The following is a 25319-nucleotide window of genomic DNA, read 5'->3' on the forward strand; positions in this document are numbered from 1 at the left end:
GGGTTCCTCCTGTCACCTCACTACGCGTGATACCACACCATGTCCTCCAAGGAGGACGTGCTGAACCAAGGAGACCGGGGTTGCTTAACCTGGAGAAAAGGAGGCTGAGGTGAGACCTCATCACTGTTTACAACTGCCTGAAAGGAGGTTGTGGTCAGGTGGGTGTTGGTCTCCCAAGTGACAGGTAATAGGACAAGAGGGAAGGGCCTTAAGCTGTGCCAGGGCAGCTTCAAATTGGACATCAGGAAAAACTTCTTCACCCAAAGTGTTCTCAGGCGCTGGCAGAGGCTGCCCAGCGAGGTGGTGGAGTCTCCATCCCTGGAGGTGTTTAACAGATGGCAGATGAGGTGCTCCGGGATAAGATTTAGTAGTGGACAGGCACGGTTGGACTCAATCTCAAAGGTCTTTCCCAACCAAGCAATTCTATGATTCTGTAATTCTGTGAAAACCTGTGTTGTATGACATGTTTGGGGGCAGCAACTGGTTGTTTCCTAATGAACCGTTACACCAGGAACACTGGTGCAAATAAGCATGGTGTTTTCAAGGACAGTTGTTATCTAATTTGCACATGATCAGCTATAACGGACTGACTCTCAGCTTTGCAGTTCACAGGAAATCCCATCCAGCTTTACCTAGAAAGTGAAACGTCACTGTTGGGCTCACAGGACCATCCAGTACAGCAGTCATGCTTATTTATATATTTATATGTTTATATAGTTATATATTTATATAGAAGTAGAGAAATATAGAAATATAGATGTATAGAAATACAGAACTATATTTCTATGCTTATATAGAAATATACTTTTATAGAAATATATTTATTAACATATTTTCTTTAGAAAATAGGCATAGCGTGTAGCAAACTGACAAAAAAACAGAGCAGCAATTCCCCAGTTTTTTCCCCTGTTTTGGCTAACTCTGAACATAAGCTTCTTAAATTAGCCAAAATCTTTAAATGCAGAAGGTTGTAGTTAGAAACATTCTTATGAAGCCACTAAAAAATTATATATATATATACACACACACACACATACACATATAGAGATACAGACACACACGATCATCTGTATATAATATCAGAGAATAATAGAATCACAGAATACCTTGAGTTGGAAGGGACCCACAGGGATCATCAAGTCCAACTCCGGTCCCTGCGCAGGACACCCCAACATTCACACCGTGGGGCTGAGGGTGATGTCCAGATGCTCCCGGAATATTGTCAGGTTTGGTGACTGCTTTCCTGGGAGCTGTTTCAGTGCTCCACCACCTTCTGGGGGAAGAACCTTTTCCCAATGTCTGACCTAACTCTCCCCTGGCATTACGTCCATACCAGTATATTATACCAAAACTCCAGTTCTTTTAGTGATGGCTTTTCTATAGCCAGCCTGGGGTTTGTACACCAAAATTATCCAGTCCTCCAGACTGAAACCCGTCTCAGATAGCCAGCACGTTGTGGACCCTACAGGGCAGTGAACCCCAGCGGCTTCATTTTGCCATCAAGACTCACATGCTTATCTACAACCAGCTGCAGACTGGGACTGCCTGCATACCTCTGGGTTTTCCAGAAGAAAATCCTCAAGCAACATATGCTTGTTAATACTGAGTTTGTTAAACACATGGTGGCAGACAATTTTCTTCCTTTAGAAAAGGAGAACACGTAAGGACTCCTCATCATGAAAGACCATATTCTCTTACTGCCAGCCTAGTGCTGGCTATCTTCTAATCCATTAAGTGGATGTGTACCTACAAGGCATGAACAGCAGATAAGAGATTTCAACTGAAAGCAGCCCAAGAGGCAGTGAAAACCACAACGGAAGCAGCAATTTCTTGCCTAGAGGAGTCCCCTGAGATTGAGACAGGACCCAGCTTGAGGGAAGGGCAACAGCCCCCTGAGGTGGTTTTCACCCTACATCACCTTCTCCTCTTTCATCTCAGGCCCTGGCGTGGTGCTGCTTGGACAATAAGGAGCAGCTGAGGGACGTGGGGTTGTTTAGCCTGGAGAAGAGAAGGCTGGGGGGAGATCTCACCACTGTCTACAACTGCCTGAAAGGAGGTTGTAGGAGATGGGTGTTGGTCTCTTCTCCCAAGTGACAGGTGATAGGACAAGAGGAAATGACCTCAAACTGCACCAGGGGAAGTTCAGATGGGACATTAGGAAAAACTTTTTCATGAAAAGGTTTCTCAGAGGCTGCCCAGGGAGGTGATGGAGTCCCCATCCCTGGAAGGGTTTAAAAGACAGGCAGATGAGGTGCTCGGGGATGTGGTTTAGTAGTGGACAGGTACAGTTGGACTTGATGATCTCAAAGGTCTTTTCCAGCCTAGGGATTCTATGATTGTACGATGCTGTCTCCACAGCTGGAACCAGATGAATGAAGATCTGCTTTCTCCTTGGCTTCTTTAAACAGCACAGTCAGGGCATTTCTCTATGTATCAGGAGTACCTGAACTGGTGAGCATCACCTGTCCATCAAAAGTACATTAAAATGGCTCTTTGCCTGCCCTCTCACAGTCCATTGAGAACTGAGTTCTCAACCCACTCTAAGGTGAAATAATAAGCAGTTTTCCTTGCTCCTGTGTTTTCCTGGCTGATGACCACGTTAAAAAACACATGTTCAAACAGAACATGGAGCACAACTGGAGCACACATGGAACATAACCTTCCTGAGCCCCATAACAGAATCCTGAGCTATGAGTCAACTACCACAGTTTTTTTCCACAGGTTTTTCCTTGGCTATGGAAAGAAAAAACATATAATTCAAAAAGAGAAAACATTATTCCCACAAACACACACTTTACATTGATTTTCTGTTAGATTCTTCCAATGTTTTCTTAAGAGTTTGCCTCTTGGATTTGTTCTGAGTCACTGTACATGGTGCTGTATGGAGATGTCCCTGCAGCCAAGGGTCTTCTAGTGGGAACAACAGTCCTAGGGGTTTGGGAGCAGCAAAAGGATGTGTTTTCACACCAGAAATACACCTGGGTTTATGAGTCACAGTAAGTCATCATTGTACCCTGCTTTAAATCCTTTTCCTCCTTTGAGGAAAGGAAAATAAAACCCCACCATGCAGTGCATGGGCCTGGTGTGCTCTAGAGAGATGAGTGTGGGGGTGAACAGCCCCCCAGGTCCAAACTGCTCTTTGTGGAGACGAGAACGTGCTTCCCTCGTCCTCCACTGCTCAGAAAATGCTGCACTGGGCTGCTGAGAAGGTGGCACCACTCCAGTGGGGCTGTGAGGCTGGAAGAGGCTGGGAAGAGGCAGCTGGGAAGATGCCTGCTGGTGCTGGGCTGCATAGAAGTCAGGGAACACTGGGGGAAGGTGCTTGCCAGTGCTGGTAGGATCGGAGATGAGGAAGGTAAAGAAGAACATGCCCACTGGTGCCTGGGCAGAAAACCACCGAGGGACGATTCCATTGGCGCTGGGCTGCAGAGGGGTTAGCAAACATCAGGGGAAGATGCCCAGCGGTGCCAGGGGAGTAGGCTGACAGGGTAAGATGCCCAACAACACCAAAAGAAAGGACCACAAAGGGAAGATGCCCACCAGTGCCAGGCATTAATGGAGTTGAGGAACAAAAGGGAGAAGGTGCCTGCTGCCTACTGGAGGAGCAGTCTATGAGGGGAAGATACTTGCTGGTGCTGAGCTGTATATAGGTGGAGGAATGTTGCAGGGAAGATATCCGTCAGTGCTGGTTGGTGGGGGATGAGGACCGCTGGGAGAAGATGCTCAATGATAACAGGTGGTGTGGAGTATGAGAACAGCAGGGAGGAAGATGCCCACCAAAGCTGGACTATATAGGGGTTGAAGTCCACCATGAGGAGACGCCTGCTGCTGCCAGGTGATGGTGGATGAGGATTGCTGGGGGAAGATGCTCTTCAGTGCTGTCAGTGTCAGGGATGAGGAACATCAGGGGAAGATGCTTGCTGGTACCAGGTGTGGGGGGGAGCAGACAGCCAGGGGACAATGCCCACAAATGCCTACAGAGCAGACAGATTGGGTAGGATGGCTGTCAACGCCGGGCTGTATGGGGGCTACGAAACATCAGGGGAAGATGCCCACCAGTGCCAGGGGAGTTAATTGGGGGGAGATGCTCACCAGTGCCGAGGAGAGGACTGCTACGGGAAGACGCCTGCTGCTGCTAGCCTGCATAGGAGTTAGAGAACACCAGCAGAGGATGCTCTGAGATGCTGGTGCCTGTGCCAGGGGTTGATCCCCAGCACCTACATGTTTCTGCAGGGAGTGCCGCACCACCGCCAGGAAACACAGGCTCAGGATCGGCAGCTGTCTCATGGGGTAGGAGTGATGGAGGGAACCCTTTCCCCCTCCTCAGCCTCAACCTCTCCAGTCCTGGCCCCCCTCTGCTCCGTCCTACCCCACTGGAAGAAAAGGAATAGGCTGGTGCTGTAAAGGTTGTGCAGGGGGCAGCTGCCCATGGGATGGGGCACTGTGACCAGTGCTATTTAATGACTTCATTGATAGTATCGACAGTGAGATTGAGTGCACCCTCAGCAAGTTTCCAGATGACACCAGGCTAAGTGGGGCAGTTGTCACAGCAGATGGATGGGATGTCATCCAGAGAGACCAGGAAAGCCTGGAGAAGTGGGGCTGTGTGAACCTCAGGAGGTTCAACAAAGCCAAGGACAAGGTCCTACACATTGTTTGGGGCTATCCATGGTTTCAGTAGAGGCTGGGGGACAATGTGATTGAAAGGAGCCCTGAGAAGAAGGACTTGGGGTGCTGTGGGACGAGAAGCCTGACATGAGCTGGCAACATACACTTGTAGCCCAGAAACCAAATGTGCCCTGGGCTTCATCCAAAGCTGTGGGACCAGCAGGGATGGAGGGGATTCTGCTTCTCTGCTCCACTCTCCTGAGACCCCACCTAGAGTCCTGTGTCCAGTTCTGGAATCCCCAACATAAGAAGAACATGAAACTGTTGGAACAGGTCCTGGGGAGGCCATAGAGACAATCTGAGGGCTGGAGTAGTGGACAGATATGGGTGGACTCAATCATCTCAAAGGTCTTTTCCAACAAAGTGATTCTATGATTCTATGAATTCTTGCAGACATTATTTCATAGAATAGAATCATAGAATAACCAGGTTGGAAGAGACCTACCGGATCATCGAGTCCAACCATTCCTATCAAACACTAAACCATGTCCCTTAGCACCTCGTCCACCCATCCCTTAAACACCTCCAGGGAAGGTGACTCAACCACCTCCCTGGGCAGCCTCTGCCAGTGCCCAATGACCCTTTCTGTGAAAAACTTTTTCCTAATGTCCAGCCTAAACCTCCCCTGGCGGAGCTTGAGGCCATTCCCTCTTGTCCTGTCCCCTGTCACTTGGGAGAAGAGGCCAGCACCCTCCTCTCTACAACCTCCTTTCAGGTAGTTGGAGAGAGCAATGAGGTCTCACCTCAGCCTCCTCTTCTCCAGGCTAAACACCCCCAGCTCTCTCAGTCATTCCTCATAAGACCTGTTCTCCAGCCCCTTCACCAGCTTCATTGCTCTTCTCTGGACTCGCTCCAGAGACTCAACATCCTTCTTGTGGTGAGGGGCCCAGAACTGAACACAGTATTCGAGGAGTGGTCTCACCAGTGCCGAGTACAGAGGGAGAATAACCTCCCTGGACCTGCTGGTCACGCTGTTTCTGATCCAAGCCAAGATGCTGCTGGCCTTCTTGGCCACCTGGGCCACTGCTGGCTCATGTTCAGTCATTGTCAACCAACACCCCCAGGTCCCTCTCCTCCAGGCAGCTCTCCAGCCAGACTTCTCCTAGTCTGTAGCTGCACAGGGTTGTTGTGCCCCAAGTGCAGGACACGGCATTTGGCCTTGTTAAACCTCATGCCGTTGGACTCAGCCCAGCGGTCCAGCCTGTTCAGATCCCTTTGGAGCCTCCCTATCCTCCAGGAGATCAACACTTCCACCCAGCTTAGTGTCGTCCGCAAACTTGCTAAGGGTGCACTCGATGCCTTCATCCAGGTCATTGATAAAGACATTGAACAGGGCTGGACCCAGCACTGAGCCCTGGGGAACCCCACTTGTCACTGGCCTCCAGCTGGATTTCACACCATTTCCCACCACTCTCTGGGCCCAGCCAGCCAACCAGTTTTTCACCCAGGAGAGTGTGCGCCTGTCCAGGCCAGAGGCTGACAGTTTCTCAAGCAGAAGGCTGTGAGAAACTGTGTCAAAGGCTTTACTGAAGTCCAGGAAGACCACATCCACAGCCTTTCCCTCATCCAGTAGGTGGGTCACTTTGTCATAGAAGGCGATCAGCTTAGTTTGGCAAGACCTGCCTTTTGTGAACCTGTGTTGACTGGGCCTGATCACCCGGTTCTCTTGCATGTGCTTCATGATAGCACTCAAGATCACCTGTTCCATGACTTTCCCTGGCACTGAGGTCAGACTGACAGGCCTGTAGTTTCCTGGGTCCTCCCTGCGACCCTTCTTGTAGATGGGCACAACATCAGCCAGCCTCCAGTCCAGTGGGACTTCCCCAGCCTTCCCACTTTTTAATTTGATTTTACCCAATTGTGAATCTAACATAGAGTGATTTTATCCTTACTGCACCTCCACAGCTTGGTTAACACAAAATCCGTTTGGCTGCTGCCCAAATGCAGTCACAGTTTGCATTTCCCCACTAATTTTTAATTATTGACTAGGTTGGTTATCTGGACAAAAGCAGATGATGACTATTTTCATGTGAGTTGCTGCCAAATTCACATCAGCAGTCTCTTACCTCTCTGGTGACAAAGAGGACATTGTACTTAAAGAATATTCCCATTTCACTCACCAAGATGGTGGTTCCTCCTATCTGATGGTAAGGAAGGTTCATTTGATCAGGGCAGGCGCTTTGCTGTCTGAGGTAAACCTCAGGGGGCTGTGCTGCCCTGGCAGCATCTAATAAATGCATTTGAACTCACTGGTGTTCCATCCTGCCCGTTCTCTCTTCCACTCCAGTCTCTGTTCAACGTCAGAACTCCCTCAGTGTGCCTGAAAACCAGATCTTTTCCTCTTTTAGCCCAGCCAGCCTTGTATCTTGCAAATCTCATTCCATTTGTGTTGCAGTAATGCAGATGCATTAGCAGAACTAAGAGTAATGGAACATGACCACATTGTTAAACTCATCTGTCTGGGACTTAAATCAGCTCACTTCTGTACTAACAAGGGCAAATTGTTTACTGCAGGTGAGGCAGGAAGGCATAATCAAGCTTTTCTCTTCTCCTTCCAGCTCTTTAGAACAAAGGGTCACACACAAATCACAACTTCCAAGGTTCAAAGCCTGGCTTTTAACAAAGAAATTTATGTTTTCTTTTTAAATAAGTATTTAATGAATCACAGAAACATAGGATGGTTTGGGCTGGAAGGGACCCCAAAGCCCATCCAGTCCCATTCCCTGCCATGGGCATCCAACCTGGCCTTGAACACCTCCAGGCATGGGGCAGCCGCCACTGCTCTGGGCAACCTGGGCTGGGGCCTACCCAACCTCATCAGGAAGAATTTGTTCCTCAGACCTCATCTAAATATTCCCCATTCCAATTTAAAGCCATCCCTCCTTGTCCTAACACTCCCAGCCCTTGGAAAAAGCCCCTCCCCAGCTTTCCTGGAGCCCCTTTCCATACTGGAAGGCCGCTAGATATGAAAAGAAGTACCAGACAAGACACACTGACTGGGAATTTGATCACAACCTGCTACCGGTGGCAACCTGACACTGTGGCTCTACTTCATGAGCTGGCATGCTCCTCGTGTTTCCTTGGAACCTGCCCTATACTGGGTTTCCTTGGACACTCTGTGAATCAAGATGTTGCAAGGAATTATGGTAAGAAGTTTGTTTTTCCCATTTGTTTTCGCATTTCAGAGAGCATCATAAACTGCAGTTCTGGAAGCCTAGCATTTACACAGAAGGGCATCTTAAAAGCATGACTTCAAAGAGCACTGTGTTCACAGAGGTGACAGAATAGAACCTTCACAGGTAATTTCTTCAAGCACTCAGTCATTAAAAACAAGCACACACAGAAAACACATCCAGTTTACTGTAATTTCATTTTACTTTGTTCTGTAAAATCACTGCGTCCTGTCCTGACCTCTGGAAAGTGACGGATTTATTTGTTCTTTTTGCCACTGAATGAGCCTTCATAAGGATACATCTACTTGCTCTACTTACGCAGCCACTTTACATCACCCTGTTCTTTGTTTAAATTATTTCACCACCATCATGACCAGAAGGATGGGATATCATTGAGAAGGATAGGGACCGGCAGGAGAAGTAAGGCTCTGTGAAACTCAAGGAGCTCAACAAGGCCAAGGGCAAAGTCCTGCACCTGGATCGGGGCAATCCACAGTTTCAATACAGGGGACAATGTGATTGAGAGCAGTCCTGAGGAGGACTTGGAGCGCTGGCGGACAAGAAGCTTCACATGAGCTGGCAATGTGTGCTCACAGCCCAGAAATCAACCGTGTCCTGGAATGCATCCAAAACAGTGAGACCAGCAGCTTGAGGGAGGGGATTCTGATCCCTGCTCCACTCTCTTGAGACCCCACCTGCAGCTCTGTGCCCAGTTCTGGAGTCCTCAGCACAGGAAGGACATGGATCGGTCGGAAAGGGCACAGTGGAGGCCATGTTGATGATGCAAAGGCTGGAACACCTCCTCTATGAGGCCAGGCTGAGAGATTTGGGGTTGTTCAGTCTGGACAAGAGAAGGCTGTGGGAAGACCTTAGAGCAGCTTCCAGTGATGAAAGGGACTGCAGGAAAGCTGGGGAGGGACTTTTTACAACAGCTTGGACTAATAGGATGAGAGGAGATGGCTTTAAGTTGGAGAGGGTGAAAGTTTAGATTAGACATTTAGGAAGAAATTCTTCACTGCGAGGGTGTTAAGGCCCTGATCCAGATTGTCCAGAGAAGTGGTGGCGGCCCCATCCCTGGAGGTGCACAAGGCCAGGTTGGATGGGGCTTAGAGCCCCTTGTGCAGTGAGAAGTGTCCCCGGCCATGGCAGGGTGGCTGGAGTTGGATGTGCTTTGAGGTCCATTCCAACTCAAATCATTCCACCATTCTCTGAACTAATTTTAGATAGAATTATAAGAACATATGCCACAGCATTTGATGGGGTTTGTTAACTATTAATTTGTTCCTTGTCTACAAAAACTTAAGAAGGAAAGAATTCTGCTGTAGGAGTAAGCAGTAGAAGGTCAGCCATAACCTTCTGTGGATACAAAAATACAAAATAGCCAAAACAGTTATAAGTGCGTACCTAGTTCACTAAGTGTAAGTTGTTTACAATTCTATGTGGAGTGCTTCGCTATCAGAAAATGCACGTATTTACCGTGTTTATTTTTACTAGCTAACTGCTACTGCCGAGTGTTTCATTACAGAAAGTACTTAAGTAAAATGTACAATGTCATCCTGCCCTGTTACTATAGCAGCAACAACTGTGTTCAAGAACAAACAAGTATAAGGGCTGCTATGATTACATTTTTCCTTAAGGAGAGGAGTTTGAGCTAAACCATACCTTCTTCCAAAACTCCTTCATTTTTTAATTACATGCCTGGAAAAACATAAACCAGCATTTTTCTGTTAAATTTCTCTGCGAGCCTCACTTGTGCCTCCTTTGTGTGCATCTCAGGTTCCAGTTCTCCACTTGCTGATGCATGTTAGAACATTCACCCGCAGAACCCAACTAGCTAACGGAGATGCATTCAAGCAGCTTCCATCCTGCACTATGCAAACCACACCATCACTTTTCAGAAAACAGCTCTGCTCCCAGGTTTCGGTCAGAGGGGCTGGTTTGGTTTGGTTTGGTCTTTTTTAATTCATTGGGCACTGGCACAGGCTGCCCCAGGGAGGTGGTTGAGTCAGGTGGTTAAGGGACAGGTGGATGAGGTGCTGAGGGACATGGTTTAGTACTTGATGGGAATGGTTGGACTCGATGATCCTGGAGGTCTTTTCCAACCTGGTGATTCTATGATTTCTATGATTAATTCATAACAGTGACCAGAGACCAGATTCCTCTTCAATTGCACACACATTCGATGGGGCATATTATGAAGCAAGCAGTGGTTTAAGTAGAGATCAAAAGCAAAAGATGAGAAGGCATATTTTGAACAGATCTGGGAATCGATCATGTAAAAAATGAATGCTGGCACAATAAGTACTTGAATAAACTGCATCTGTTTGCCAGCAGGAGCAGAGAAGGGATTGTGCCTCTAGACTCAGCACTGGTGAAACCGCACCTTGAATTCTGGGTTCAGTTTTGAGCCTTTTGCTCCAAGAAGGACATTGAAGGGCTGGAGCATGTCTGGAGAAGGGAACAGACCTGAAGAAGGAGCTGGATAACAAGGGTTATGAGGAGCAGCTGAGGGACCTGGGGCTGTTTATTCTGGAGAAGAGGAGTCCGAAGGGAGACCTCATTACTCTCTGCAGCTCCTGGAGAGGAGATTGTGGTGAGGTGGATGTTGGCCTCTTCTCCCACATGACAGGCAAGAGAACAACAGGAAATGGCCTCAAGTTACAGCAGGGCAGGTTCAGATTAGACATCAGGAAGAATTTCTTCACTGAAAGGGTTCACAGGCACTGGCAGAGGCTGCCCACGGCAGTGGTGGAGTCCCTATCCCTGGAGGGGTTTAACAGATGGGTAGATGAGGTGCTCATGGATCTAGTTCATTAGTGGACAGGTGCGGTTGGACTTGATGATCTCAAAGGTCTTTTCCAATGAAACAATTCTATGCGTCTATGATACATTCAGACCAATATTGGTTGTTAACTTTCTGATCATATTCTAACCGCTATAGCATTTTTGCATACAGTTAAGTATTCCATTCACAGAATTAATGCTTACATCCTACCCTTCCTATGCATACTTGACTCTTACAGAATTTAACATATAAAAATCGAGATTGGTTGTGCTGGCTGGTTATATAAAATGCTTTTGGCTTTCTAACACAAAGCAGTAATTGTTTGGGCATCTTTGCCTTCAACAGCTTTATATAAGACAATAATTCCAACACTTGAAGTACAGCATAATGTCACAAATGCAGAACATTTCATATGCCCAGCTGTATTAAATGTAGCTTAATGTAGCTTGGTTTTGTTTACTTACTTTTACTAAGCCACTTGTCAATCGCACTCTCATATTTTTTGGGGTTCTTTAACCAGTCTTGATGCCACCTAAGGTGGGCAATAACATTTGAGTAATTCTGACCCAAACTTTGTTTCCAGCTGATAAACTGTCTCTTGTTGTACTCCTGCACAGAAGAAGAAACCTTCGGGTAATTCACTATGGAGCGGAGTATTTTGTCCAAGGAACGTACAACTACTGGGAATTTTATGGCAATGTTGGTTAGCTCGTCTGGATCAGCAGAAAGGTCTGGAATGAACAAAGAGTCTGTTAAGAGCCAATTAGCACTGCAGTAAATTAATCAGTTAGGACAGAGAAGGTGTAACATACCAAACAGCTGTGGGAGAATGGACTTGCCATCCGAGTACGAGATGTACTTCCATTTGCCTGTTCGAAGCATGTAAGTAGAGGAATTCACATTGCACCCGTGGAACTCACTCAACACCCATGAGGGCCGAGGCTGCCTGGTTGAGACTTCGTTATCAGCCTTACCACGGAGCAGCGGTAGAAGAGAATATCCACTGAGGTTCTGTGACACAGCAATTCTGGCTATGTCTAAGCAAAGAGATAAAAAGCCAAAATGCTGCTGCAGATATCGTGATTAGAAAAGCTTAAATTTCAGAATTTCCCAAGGGGAAGATTTAGATGAGATATTAAGAACAAATTCTTCCAAATGAGGGTGGTGAGGCCTGGGCCTAAGTTGCCCAGGGAAGTTGTGGGAACCAGGGGAGGTTCAGATTAGACATCAGGAAAAACCTCTTCCTGAAAGGGTTCTCACGCACTGGCAGAGGCTGACTAGGGAGGTGGTGAAGTCTCCATCCCTGGAGGTGTTTAAAGGGTGGGTAGATGAAGTGCTTGTCGATATGATTTAGTAGTGGATAGGCACAGTTGGACAGGATGACATCAAAAGTCTTTTCCAACCTAGGGGGTTTTATGATGATTCTATGATTACCTCACAAAGTGGAGATGTAATTCTGATTATAATACAAATGTATAACAATAATAGTAATTGGGTGAAAAATCAATTAATTTGAAATGGCTTAACTCACCAAGCATCGTAGGATATATATCCACAAGAGACACCAGATGTGGTACTTGCTGCTGCTCTTTCACACCCGGTCCCATAACTAAAAGAGGGACATGGGAGCTTCCTTCATACATGCTCATTTTGTAGAACTGCCGGTGCTCCATAGCAAGTTCTCCGTGATCGGCAGTGAATATAACAATTGTTTTCTTAAGCAGCCCAGTATCTCTCAGAGCTGAAATAATCTCACCTGCAACAAGAAAAACATAGTGAAAAAGATAGCTTCAAAATATTCCTATGAAAAAAGCAGCACACAGACCCCAAGGAATCCTAGCTGGTGGGTTGGAATCTCCTCTCTCTTCCACAGGAGGCAGAGCCCTAAGCATTCAGCCCAGAATAACAAACAGTTGCCAGCAAGTTGCAGTGGTTTGGATCGCAATGAAGAGTGGAGGGCACTGAACAACAACCACAAACATTCCGAAACGCACAGGTGCACCACAGGACAAAGCAGTATTTTTGCCATCATCACTTTTGATTAATTCCTAGTGTAACTAATAATAGTTATTTCAACAGCAGGAGCCCTGACATGACATTTAGGGTGAAGGACTCTCAGCAAAATCCACATTACACATCATCAGTGGAATTCTCCCTGTGCCCAAATCCCCACTGGAGCTCCCTGCATGTGCATTTCTGCAATGAAGACAGGGCTGAGATCAACAAAGTCTTAACAAAGCAAAGCATGCGTCTTTAACATTTAGAAATTAAGATGATTCTTGCTTAAAGAGTTTAGCTAAGAACTTAAAATACATTACCAAATCAAACCCCAGTGCAGAGACCTTGCAACACATCAATTCCCTAAAACATGAGGCTCCAGGCTTAGAGAGCTGGGGTTTTTCAGTCTGCAGAAGCGAAGGCTCCAGGGAGACCTTGCGGCAGCTTTCAGTACTGAAAGGGACTCCAGAAAAGCTGGGAAGGGGCCTTTTCCAAGGGCCTGTAGTGATAGGATGAGGGGGGATGGTTTTGAATTGGAAGGGGGAAGATTTAGATTGGACACGAGGAAAAATTCTTGGCAATGAGGGTGGTGAGGCACTGGCCCAGGTTGTGCAGAGAAGCTGTGGCTGACCCATCCCTGGAGGTGTTCAAGGCCAGGTTGGATGGGACTTTGAGACCCTGGTGCAGTGGAAGGTGTCCCTGCCCATGGCAGGGATGGGACTGGATCAGCTTTGAGATCCTTTCCAGCCCCAAATCATTGCATGAATCTATGGTCTCTTTTCTTTCATAAAATGTGAGGAGTAATTCTATGTCTTTTACAGTACTTTATTATTTTAATGCGGCTAAAAAGATCAGCTCATTTATTCATGACTTGCATATTTCAAATTAAGAAATAGAATACTGTAAATGAACACCAATTTGCATTATAATTTTTATCACAGAAGCATAGAGAATATCATAATGCTTTGGGTTGGAAGGGACCTTAAAGATCACGCAGTTACAGCCTCTCTGCCATGGGGCGGTTGCATGCAGAACTCACTGCAAACTAGGAAGAATTCTGAGTATGCAATTAGTTTTTTCTTCCTTCTGTTTCTTAACTTTCAATAATATGCTGCTAAGGGACCCTTCAAAGGTAACCTCACTGCTCAGTCTGTGTGTCATTGGTGTCATCCAGTCCATGTGTCTGAAATCAGTTCCCAAAGAAACTGCTTATGCCCTAAAGTTTATCTTTCCTTTCAGCTTTTGTCTCCTTCACAATCGTTTCCATTATTTCAATTAGCACATAATGAAAGAGTATTTGCCTCCCCTGGTACACGGGTCAAGCAATATTTCACTGCAGCTACTGGGTTTTTACAGGGTGTCCGACAGGTGGCTGTGATTTCAGAGTGCTCTGAATTTACTTTGCAACTGACTTAAAAAGTTGTCCTAGAATCATTAGGTTGGAAAAGATCTTTGAAGATCATCAAGTTGAACTGTACCTGTCCACTAATAAATTACATCCCTAAGCACATAGACTGATATAACATCTGTGTGCCTTGCTCCCAGATCTGAACTTTCTGAACTGTGTTTCTTTCATCCAGGAGACTCTTTTTCTTAAAAAAGACAGAACAAGAAAACCTGCTGCATGGCAAAGCATCACCTACCCAGCATGGCATCTGTCTCTGCACACATGGCGTAATAAAATGCTCTGATATTTCTTACTTCTTGCTGTGTAAACTCTCCTGTGCAGTTCTTGGTGTAAGACGAGTAATAGTCTACTGGATGCATCTCTGAAAGAGAAGACCACTTGGGTATTTTAATAGCTTCATAAGTTACCTAAAAATAAGAAGAAATTAACATTACTTTAGCAAGGGAATTAATCATATTTTTTAAAAAAACCCCCAGATTTAATTTAAAACTTTTTAGCATAAATTCATACTTCTTGATTTGCAGTCCAGGAAACACCAGCTGCTTATCTGTAACATGGTGCTGCCACCTCCTCCATACTTGCCCTCTCCTTCCACAGGTACCCAGTCATTTTGGAAGAGATAAGAATCAGCTAGAAATGAAGGCTAGGAGCTAGAAATACAGGCTTTACCAGCTGATACATTTTTTTAAGAGAAATATTGCAGAGCACTTTTCTAGAACTGCACGCTAGAGTCAGTACAGAAGTATTAGCATGGTGTCTCATTACCTACACGATAATGATGAACCACAGTCATCAAAAAGATCACAAAGTCACAGAACGATTTCCGTTGGAAAAGACCCTTAAGATCATCAAGTCCACCCATTGATCCAGCCCCACTAAGTCTGCCACCAGACCACGGCCCCAGTTACGACATCTACTCATCTTCTGAACACCTCCAGGGATGGAGACTCCTGGGCAGCCTCTGACAATGTGCGACGACCCTTTCAGTAAAACAAATTCCTCCCAATATCCAACCTAAGCCTCCTCAGTGCATCTTGAGTCCATTTCCCCTTGTCCTGTCACTGGCTACCTGGGAGAAGAGACCAGCACACTCCTCACCACAACCTCCTTTCAGGCAGTTGTAGACAGTAATGAGGTCTCCCCTCAGCCTCCTCGTCTACAGACTAAACAGACCCAGGTTCCTCAGCCACCTCTCATAATCCTTGTTCTCCAGACCCTTCCCCAGCTCCATTCCCTTCTCTGGATGCGCTCCAGCCCCACAATGTCCTCCTTGGAGTGAGGAGCCCAAAACTGAATCCAGGATTCAAGGTGCAGCCTCACCAGCACCAAGCCCAGGGTCACAATCCCTTCCCTGCTCTTGCTGGCCACCATGGCTGATCCAATTTGTTTCCACAGATGTTGATCCATTTAGTTACAAATAAGTGCAAGATCGGTTTGAAGCTGCAAAGTAGAAGCCAATCAATTACAAATTATGCCTGCTCACAGACACGGTGATGCAATACCGGTTTTAGAGCCTCAAAGTTTTGACACACATTTACTGCAAAGCAGAGAAGATATAATATCAGTACGGAAAACTTATTTTTTTTTAATTGCAACCACAACTGTTGCCCTCTTTTAGCTCCAAAAACCTCTCTAACAAAGAGAGCTAAAGAACAGGTCATGGCACAGCAACTCCAGTGCTTGTGCTACAAGTTCCCAGGGCTGCAGCCACAGCTCAAACTTCTGGGCTGGCCCCAAAATATGGCCAGAACTGGTTCCTGAGAAGGTAACCAGGACACACACCATCCAAAGGGCTCCAAAAAAAATCAATCAGACCAAAGTTGTCCCTTGAAGCATGACATCTGTGCTTATTGATGTAGCAATTTAAGCATCAATCCCTCCTTAACCCAATCTTGTTCTGCCCCATGGGTAACTTGGAGCTGTCTGGGTAGCTGCACACATAGTACGTTTGGCCTCTACCCACTAAGCACCACCTCCTTCAACAGTCCCTGAGTCTTCCTGAGTTAGCTAGAGGTGTTTTAAGAGATCCACACAGCTCTAAGAGAGCAGGAATTAAAGTGCCCATCACACAGCGATAAAACCCAGCTTTTAACAGTCAGACAGATGAAACCCTAAGTTTCCTGGGACCCTAAAGAAAACAGGCTGCAAGATAGAATAACAGCACACAACTGCTTCAGTCATCTTCCTGTCACTAAAGGTCCTTGCAATCTAAAGCCACGTTTTAGACACCTCAAATGGTATTTATTAGTTGCTGAAGATATAATGGGAGCAAAAAACATCCCTCTCCATCCATGATCCGTCATAAGACTGAACCCTACAGAAACTACTGGAGTACAACCTCGTTTTAAGGATTCCAAGCCATAATCCCTTTGTCTGTCTGTGGTAATTCATAGCAAGGAAAGAAGCCTCATGCTCTGGAAAGGCTGCAGCATGTGCAAAATACAGGGGACCATGTGCCTATCAACATGGTGTTTCATAGATATTGAATCATCAAATGGTTTGGGTTGGAAGGAACCTCAAAGCCCATCCAGTTCCACCCCCTGCCATGGGCAGGGACACCTCCCACTAGAGCAGAGGCTTAAAGCCCTATCCAGCCTGGCCTTCAACAACTCCAGGGATGGGGCAGCCACGGTTTCTCCGGGCAACCTGGGCCAGGGCCCCGCCACCATCATTATCAAGAATTTCTTCCTAATGTCCAATCTAAATCTTCCCACTTCCAATTTAAAGCCATTCTCCCTTGTGCTACCTCTACAGGCTCTTGCATGAAGGCCCTCCCCAGCTATCTTTTCAGTACTTGAAGCTGCTCTAAGGTCTCCCCCAAGTCTTCTCCAGGCTGAACAACCCCAAATATCTCAGGCTGTCCTCATAGCAGAGGTGCTTCAGCCCTCTCATCATCTCTGTGGACTCCTCAGGACCCATTCCAACAGCTCCATGTTCTTCCTGTGCTGGGGATTCCAGAATGGGACACAGGACTCCAGGTGGGATCTCACCAGAGCAGAGCAGAGGGGCAGAATCCTCTCCCTGGCCCTGCTGGCCACGCTGCTTTGGATGCAGCCCAGGACATGGCTGGTTTCCTGGGCTGCAAGCACAAATTACATTTTCTGTAAGTATCTATATTTTTGTTGCAACTGGATAAACAGATTTTGCAGTTCCCCTGTAGAAAACGCCAAACGAGCTCTCTAAATTGTGTATGGGGTATTTTCTGCAGCAAGCATAAAGTCTTTTTAAGCCTATTTCTCACTTCTTCACCTGTAGAGAATCTTCACGACTGTATGGCATTTTAGCCCATTTATCATGTTTTTATGACAGATAATGGCACCTGGAGACCACATAACAGAGAGAAAAAACATTTACTTCTCCTTCGGGGCAGAGTGCTAGCCGCTAGCTTTCCACATACAGACAAAATGGAACTCTTCTGTGCTCTAAAAACATTGAAAAGTGTAAGTAGCACAGAAAGAAGTTAAGAGAAAAGAGACCTGCTCTGTGTTGCTACTTCATATTGTTTGTTTTGCAGGAAAAGTCAATCTCTCACTACAGAATGATCATATTTAGCATAGCTAACAACGATCACAACACAGATTGTTATAAATAATGAACTTCAGACCATTGCTGAAAAAAAATTACAGTTAAGTATAGCAACAATTTAACATGTTTCTAGCCATTGAACCTCAAATTTGTTATTCAGTGACTGCTGCAAACAAGCCCATTCCTACCACAGAGAAATCCTTCACTTCTATTTGCATAGCCTTAAATCAGAAATAAAATCATAGAATCACACAATCATAGAATCGCTTGGGTGGAAAAGACCTTCAAGAGCATTGAGTCCAACTGTACTTGTCCACTACTAAACCAGATCCCCAAGCACCTCATCCACCTGTCTGTCAAACCTCTCCAAGGACTGGGATCTCCACCACCTTTCTGGGCAGCCTCTGCCCCGACCTGAGAACCCTTTCAGTAAAGATATTTTTTCTGATGTCCAGTCTGAACCTGATCTGAAGCAACTTGAGGCCACTACCTCTTGTCCTGGGAGAAAAGACCAACACTCACCTCACCACAACCTCCTTTTGGGCAGTCATAGACAGTGATGAGGTTTCCCGTCAGCCTCCTTTTCTCCAGTCTAAACAACCCAGGTCCCTCAGCTGCCTCTCACAACCCTTGCTCTCCAGAACCTTCACCAGTTCCATTCCCCCTCACCAGACACGCTCCAGCCCCTCAATGTCCTTCCTGTAGTGAGCGGCCCAAAACTGAACCCAGGATTCGAGGTGCAGCCTCACCAGTGCCAAGTCCAGGGGCAAAATCCCTTCCCTGCTCCTGCTGGCCATGCTGTTTCTGATATGCAACAACATCTAACATCCCACCAAAGTGCATCCTTACCATGTACTCAAATACCACAGCTGCACCTGACTTGAAAAATCACATAAGGTATAAAACACAGTTCATAGTTATAAGTAAATTTATGTTTAAATTTCACTTTCACAAACCTTTTCAAGCCAATAGGGAGATGTCAAAAACGTAGAGGCCCCAAAATTTTCTCCCGCATAGGGCGATGGATACGGGTGCGGTAAATTCAGTCCCAAGTAAAGAACAAATGGCTGAGTCAGGTTAATGGCTCCTTCCTTTATCCAGTTTACTGCTTTATCTGTATTCCACCAATCTGCTTCCATCACTCTCACGTGCTTCCTATCACCGGTCAGATTCACCATGGGTCTCCCTTCTTGACGGAGCAGGAAGTCAACATCCCTAGTCCAGGCTTCCACCCGGTTACTGAAAATACACAAGATTTATTGTAACCTCATAGAATGACAGAATCATAGAATAACCAGGTTGGAAGAGACCCACCGGATCATCAAGTCCAACCATTCCTATCAAACATTAAACCAATCATATTGTCCTATCCCTGCACTCTCTGATCAAGAGCCCCTCCCCAGCTTTCCTGGAACCCCTTTCAGTACTGGAAACTGCTCTAAGGTCTCCCCACAGCCTTCTCTTCTCCAGGCTGAACAACCCCAACTCTCTCAGCCTGGCCTCATAGCAGAGGGGCTCCAGCCCTTGCATCATCTCTGTGCCCTCCTGTGGACTCGCTCCAACAGTTCCATCTCTTTCTTCTTTTGGGGATCCCAGAACTGGACACAGGACTCTAGGTGGGGTCTCACAAGAACGGAACAGAGGGGCAGAACCCCCTCCCTTATTGTGCTGGTCCCACTGCTTTGGATGTGGCTCAATGTCACGTAAACTTCTCTATTTACTGAGATGGATTATGTTAGCAATGCACTATTTGCAGTGGGTTGAGACAAAGCAGAATCAATTTATGTGACACAAATTTTGCAAGAGAAACATTAGCAATTCCTTTTTATTAAGGAAATATAGGATCTGGGAACAGTGGCTTCTGTGTTGTTTAAAGAAACAATGTGGGTGTTGAAACTAAGTTTCTGATGCACTAATGCTGCCTGCTGTGTCCTGTCAAACCAGTTTCTTTGGCATAAGCTGATCCCCACACCACTACTGATCCTGCAGTAACTGAACTGTTCTATATCCCTTCGCTAGTCTCCTTTTTAACAAGAAATTAAGACAGCAGGACATTTTAATTATCTCCACAATAAACAGAACGTCTGTTATAACTCTCCTATGCTATTTATAGATGACTTAATTGGCTCATTAGGGTTTCAAAAATGTCTACACAGACGCTGCGCTAGGAACAAGATGAACATTTTTCTCTGACTGAGGAATTGCATTTGCAGTTTTCATTGTTTAAATTAAAACCTGTGTAAACTGCTGTTTCCAAATCCATCCTGTGTAGGCACAGAAAGGCAGGGGAACCAAGTGTTTGTTTTCATTTATTCTCAACCCCTACAACACATATGAAAATAACAAGGGCTGGATTCTGCTAGGAACAGATCTCAAATTCTCATTGAAGGGGACGTTAGAAAGAAATTTATCAAAAATTTGCAGCAGGTGGAAAAGTACACTAACAGCCTAGGACAAAAGACAATCAAAAACTTCAATACCATCTATTTTTCTGTTATCTTTGAAGAAGGATAGCTAACTGTTGGAATGGGTCCAGAGGAGGCCACGGAGAGAGGACAGGAGCACCTCTGCTATGAGGCCAGGCTGAGAGAGTTGGGGTTGTTCAGCCTGGAGAAGAGGAGGCTGTGGGGAGACCTTGGAGCAGCTTCCAGTCCTGAAAGGGGCTCCAGGAAAACTGGGGAAGGGCTTTTTACAAGGGCCTGGACCAATAGGATAAAAGGGGAATGGCTTTAAATTGGAAGGAGGAAGATTTATATTAGACATTAGGAAGAAAGTATTTGAGGTGCAGCCTCACAAATGCTGAGTCCAGGAGCATAATCCCTTCCCTGCTCCTGCTGGCCACGCTGGTTCTGATTCCAAGCAAAGGTGCCACAGGCTTTCTTGGCCACCTGGTTCACAGTTGGCTCATGTTCAGTTGCTGACAACCATCACTCCCCAGTCCTTCTCCTCCAGGCAGCTTTCCAGCTGCTTCGCTCCAACCCTGGAGCTGCACAGCATTGTTGTGTCCCAAGTGCAGGACCTGGTACCTGGTCACGTTGAACCTCATCCTGCTGGTCTCAGCCCATGGAACCAGCTTGTCCAGGTCACTCTGCAGAGTCTCCCCACCCTGAAGCAGAGCAACACTCCCGCCCAGCTTAGCATGATCCATGAACACACTAAGGGTGCGTTCAATCCCTTCATCCAAGTCAGTGATGAAGATATTGAACAGAACTGGTCCCAGCACCAACCCCTGGGGACACCCCTTGTGACCGGCCTCCAGCTGGACTGAGCCCCATTCCCACCACTCTTTGGCCCGGTCACCCAGTTTTTCACCCCGCAGAGGGTGCTCCGGTCCAGAACAGTGGCAGCTGGTTTCTCCAGCAGAACATGGTGAAAAAGGGTGTCAAAGGCTTCACTGAAGCCCAGGTACCCCACATCCACAGCCTTCCCTTGTCCATCCAGTGGGTCATCTGGTCATAGAAGGAGATCAGGTTGGTTTGGCAGGACCTGCATTTCATAAACCCATGCTGACTGGGCCTGATCACCTGGTTGTCCTGTGGAAGTCTCAAGGCAAGGCAAAAAGTTTATGAATTTCACCTAGGGAGCAATCCCAATGATCAGAAATAACCTTCGTTCATGGTGGGCAAAACCACAGTCAGATATTCACCTTCCAGAGGTGCTCCGCATTCCCTTTTGGTAACAGCCAAAGTGCATCTGCATGGGATAAGCTAGGTACTGCATAAAGCTGTAGGAGACACCCCTGCAAGGCTCCTGACAGAGTTTCTTCTAAATTGAAGCTGCTAGCATTTCTGTCATAAGCAGAAATCATTTGCCAAACCGTTATATGGTTTACCCACTCCTGTCCGTTAACACAGCAGAAGAAACTATTTGATTACCTTACTGAATGGTGTCCAGAAGTGTAGTCCAGTTTCCCGTACTTCTGCGTGTGGTAGCCATGCTTCTCCATCAGATCCATCCACGTCACATAGTCTGGATCCAGGCCTTTGAAGTTATTCCAAGATTCTGTCAAATGAGTGAAAAGACCACTCCACATAGCTGGGGAAACAAGAAAGATACATGGTTTTTGATATGTAAGTTGTACTTTCTTCTAAATGTGAGCTCAATACACTTGAGTAAAAGTCCACACTGTGAACTAATAAAGCAGGGAATACAAGAATTAGTTTTCCAGATCTTATTTTCATCATCAATAAATGTAACATTTACTAAAATAATGCCCAGAATCACAGAAGGACTCATCTCTCCAGGAGCTAAGCAATTATTAAATCAAGGTTTTCTGCAGGTCAGGAAATATTCTTATTTACTGCAGAAAGAAAATGTCACAGCAGTACAGATCCTGATGAAACAATCATGTATTTACTCGTGTCCAGGGCATTATCTCCACTTATATCAGCTAGATTTTAATGTTTCCTTAAAGCTAAGCATCTCTGAGCAGGGAACTGAGCATATTGTTTTTATAAACACTATTAAGCCCTCAGTTTTATCCTTTTTAGGTAATCTAATTCAATAGCAGCCATGGAAACAAAGGAAGATTATTATAGAAGAGGACATGAAGAAATGAAACCAAAAGAACAACTGCAAAGGAACTGTAAGGGAAGCTTTTATTAACTAATTCTTGTGTTTCTTTGTAGCCTGTTGAGAATTGTTTGCTTCTCCTGATGCTCACTTAGAATGAAAGGGAGTCCTAAAAGGAAACTAATCTGCTCTATAAGCAATAGGAACGCCTGTGAGCACAAAATGGCATATCAATCCCAAATCCTTACCAAAGCTATGCTACTCTTTTCCCCATCCCCAAAGTACACCTTCCCATCATTCCAGTATCATAGAATCATAGAATGGTTTGTTTGGAAGGGACCTCAAAGCTCATCCAGTTCCACCCTGTGCTACGGGCCAGGACAACTCCCACTGCATTAGGTTGCTCAAAGCCCCGTCCAGCCTGGCCTTAAGTGTTTAGGATAAAAATCACTGGAAGGCAGCACTAACAACCACTGATTTTTCCAGTTATTATCATTTAATACTTTTTCCTGAGAACAGGAAATACTGCAGCATATATACTGCAGCATACAAACAGGCAATTCCTCGGCAAATCCTGAAGGTTTTACATGAATGTTGATGCTTCAGTGAAGTTTGCAAAAAGATTTTGGAAATCACATGTAAATAGAAAAAGAAGAGTTAAAAAAAAAACAACAGAAGAAGCATGAAAAACAGAAAAGAAAACCAGATCAAACATGAGAACACTGCATAAATTCATACAGAAACTAAAAAAAATAAGATATTAATGAAAAACAAGTACCCTAAAATTCAACCCTTTGACATTTCCCATCATTGCCACTCATTTAAATTGACCTGTGTATTTATCTGATGTTTTGTTTGGTTCTACCTGCACGGGAAGGACAACAAATTGGAGAATTGGTGTAGGCATTGAGAAAGACAGTGCCGTATCTCTTCATAAAATTTATGGAAGGCAAATCCACGGTCTGATTTCCTGGATGAAATGTCAAGCGCCCATCCTGCAATCAAACAGAGAAAAATCAGCGTGCAAGCAGCATTATTCTGAACTATTCGCTGCACTCATTCATAGATTCATTAGCCTTGAACTTATGTTGCTCAAATGTTGCCAATTCTACTCAGGTATGGACAATAAAGTGTTGAGTAGCTTTAATTCATAGAATCATGGAATGGTCAGGGTTGGAAGGGACCTCAAAGCCTGTCCAGTTCCACCCCCTGGCATGGGCAGGGACACCTCCCACTGGATCAGGGGCTCAAGGGCTCATCCAACATGGCCTTAAACACCTCCAGGGATGGAGCAGCTGCCACTTCTCAGGGCAGTCTGTGCCAGTGCCTGAGAACTATTTTGGTGAAGATATTTTTTTCTGATGTCCAATCTGAACCTGCTCTGGCGCAACTTAAGGCCACTCCTTTCTCATCCTTTTGCCTGTCACTTGGGAGATGAGACCAACAACCACCTCACTACCACCTCCTCTCTGGAAGCTGCAGAGAACAACGAGATCTCCTCTCAGATTCAATTTCTGCATGCTAAGCAGCCCCAGGTCCCTCAGCCACTCCTCAGCAGGTTGTAGTGAGGTGGGTGCTGGTCTCTTCTCATGAGGGACAGGTGATAGAATGAGAAGCAATGGCCTCAAGCTGCACCAGGGCACGTTCAGATTGGACATCAAGAAAAATGTCTTCACTGACAGAGTGGTGAAGCCCTGGCAGAGGCTGCCCAGGGCAGTGGTGGAGTCCTCATCCCTGGAGGTGTTTAACAGAAGGATGACAAGGTGCTCACGGATTTGGTTTGGCAGTCGACAGGGACGATTGGTCTTGATGATCTCAAAGCTCTTTTCCAACCAAGCGATTCTGTGATGCTTTCAAAGCTCCTCACCATGTCTCCCACCCTGCCCCCCCCAGTCTCTGCCCCAACGGCTGCCCCCTCCTCCCCTCTCTTCTCATTTCCCTCCTTCCCTCTTCTGCTTCTCTCCCCTCCCGTCTTTTTCTCCTCTCACTCCTTCTTCCCTTTCTCCTTCCACCTCTCTCCCCATTTTGCCCTCTCCCCTTTCTCCCTCTCTCTGCCCATCCCACCTCTGCCCCTCCTTCCTGTTCCTCTACCCCTCCTCCCTCCCTCCCCTCCCCCTGCTTCTCCCCTCTCCGCTCTTGCCCCTCTTCTCCCTCCCTTCTCCCCCCTTCTTCCCCTCCCCTCCTTTCTGTCCCTCTCCCCTTCCTCCTCTCCCACTCTCCTCTCTCCACTCTTTTCCGCCTCACCCTTCTCTCTTCCTCCCTCTTCTGCCCCTTCCCCCTTTTGCCCCTCCCCCTCCCGTTTTAGCTCTCTTACCCCGTCTTCCCTGCCCTCTCTCCCCCTCGCCCTCTCCCCTTTTCAGCCCTCTTTGTGCCCCTCCTCCCATCTTCCCCCCTTTGGATCACAGAATCACTAGGTTGGAAGAGACCCACCGGATCATCGAGTCCAACCATACCTATCAACCACTAAACCGTTCCCCTCAGTATCTCGTCCACCCGTGCCTTAAACACCTCTCTCCCCTCTCCTTTAGCCCCCTCCCCACATTGCCCTTCTCCTCCTCCGGCTCTTTAACCCCTCTCACCCCTTCTCCCCCCCCCCACCCCTACTGCCACTCTCGCTCCTTTTACCCTCCTCCCCGCACTTTCCCCCTTCTCCCCGCACCATGGAGTCGCACGCCACCAGCACCACGCTGGGCCGCGGCTGCCCGGCCGCGAGGGCCGCGAGGAGCAGCGCCAGGGCCGCCCAGAGCACCAGGCTCCGCATCGCCCCGGCCCCGACGCGGCTCCTTCCGCGCCGCGGAACTACAGCTCCCAGCGTGCCCCGCGCGACCGCGGCTCCCGCCATGCACCGCGCGGGGTGCGGGGAACACCGCCTCCCGTGTTAGAATCAGCGAGTTTGAAAAGACTCCCAGGATCATCGAGTCCAACTATTCCCATCAACCACTAAACCATGCCGCTCAGCACCTCATCCACCGGTGCCTGAAACACCTCCAGGGAAGGTGACTCAACCACCTCCCTGGGCAGCCTCTGCCAGTGCCCAATCACCTTTTCAGTGATTTTTTTTTTCCTAATGCTCAGCCTGAACTTCCCCTGGCGGAGCTTGAGGCCATTCCCTCTTGTCCTGTCCCCTGTCACTTGGGAGAAGAGGCCAGCACCCTCCTCTCTACAACCTCCTTTCAGGTAGTTGTAGAGAGCAATGAGGTCTCCCCTCAGCCTCCTCCTCTCCAGGCTAAACAACCCCAGCTCTCTCAGC

The 25319-nt window shown here is 46.8% G+C and overlaps 1 protein-coding gene and 1 long non-coding RNA gene across 2 annotated transcripts; one reads left to right on the plus strand and one right to left on the minus strand.

Annotated features, from left to right (window-relative positions):
• Positions 1-14292, plus strand: LOC138733659 (uncharacterized). The gene is made up of 3 exons (XR_011339437.1): positions 1-109; positions 7854-7967; positions 14205-14292. It is a non-coding gene; the product is annotated as an uncharacterized lncRNA (long non-coding RNA).
• ARSK (arylsulfatase family member K) lies at positions 10492-24853 on the minus strand. Its single transcript, XM_069881084.1, has 8 exons — positions 24729-24853; positions 22935-23064; positions 21433-21592; positions 18514-18796; positions 14268-14439; positions 12158-12382; positions 11439-11663; positions 10492-11357 (listed from the first exon to the last, which is right to left on the minus strand). Exons 1-8 carry the CDS (start codon positions 24828-24830, stop codon positions 11083-11085), a joined length of 1572 nt encoding a protein of 523 aa, XP_069737185.1. The 5' UTR covers positions 24831-24853; the 3' UTR covers positions 10492-11082.
• Between the last annotated feature and the right edge of the window lie 466 nt (positions 24854-25319).

The sequence above is a fragment of the Phaenicophaeus curvirostris genome, chromosome Z, assembly GCF_032191515.1.
Source record: "Phaenicophaeus curvirostris isolate KB17595 chromosome Z, BPBGC_Pcur_1.0, whole genome shotgun sequence".
Lineage (NCBI taxonomy): Eukaryota > Metazoa > Chordata > Aves > Cuculiformes > Cuculidae > Phaenicophaeus > Phaenicophaeus curvirostris.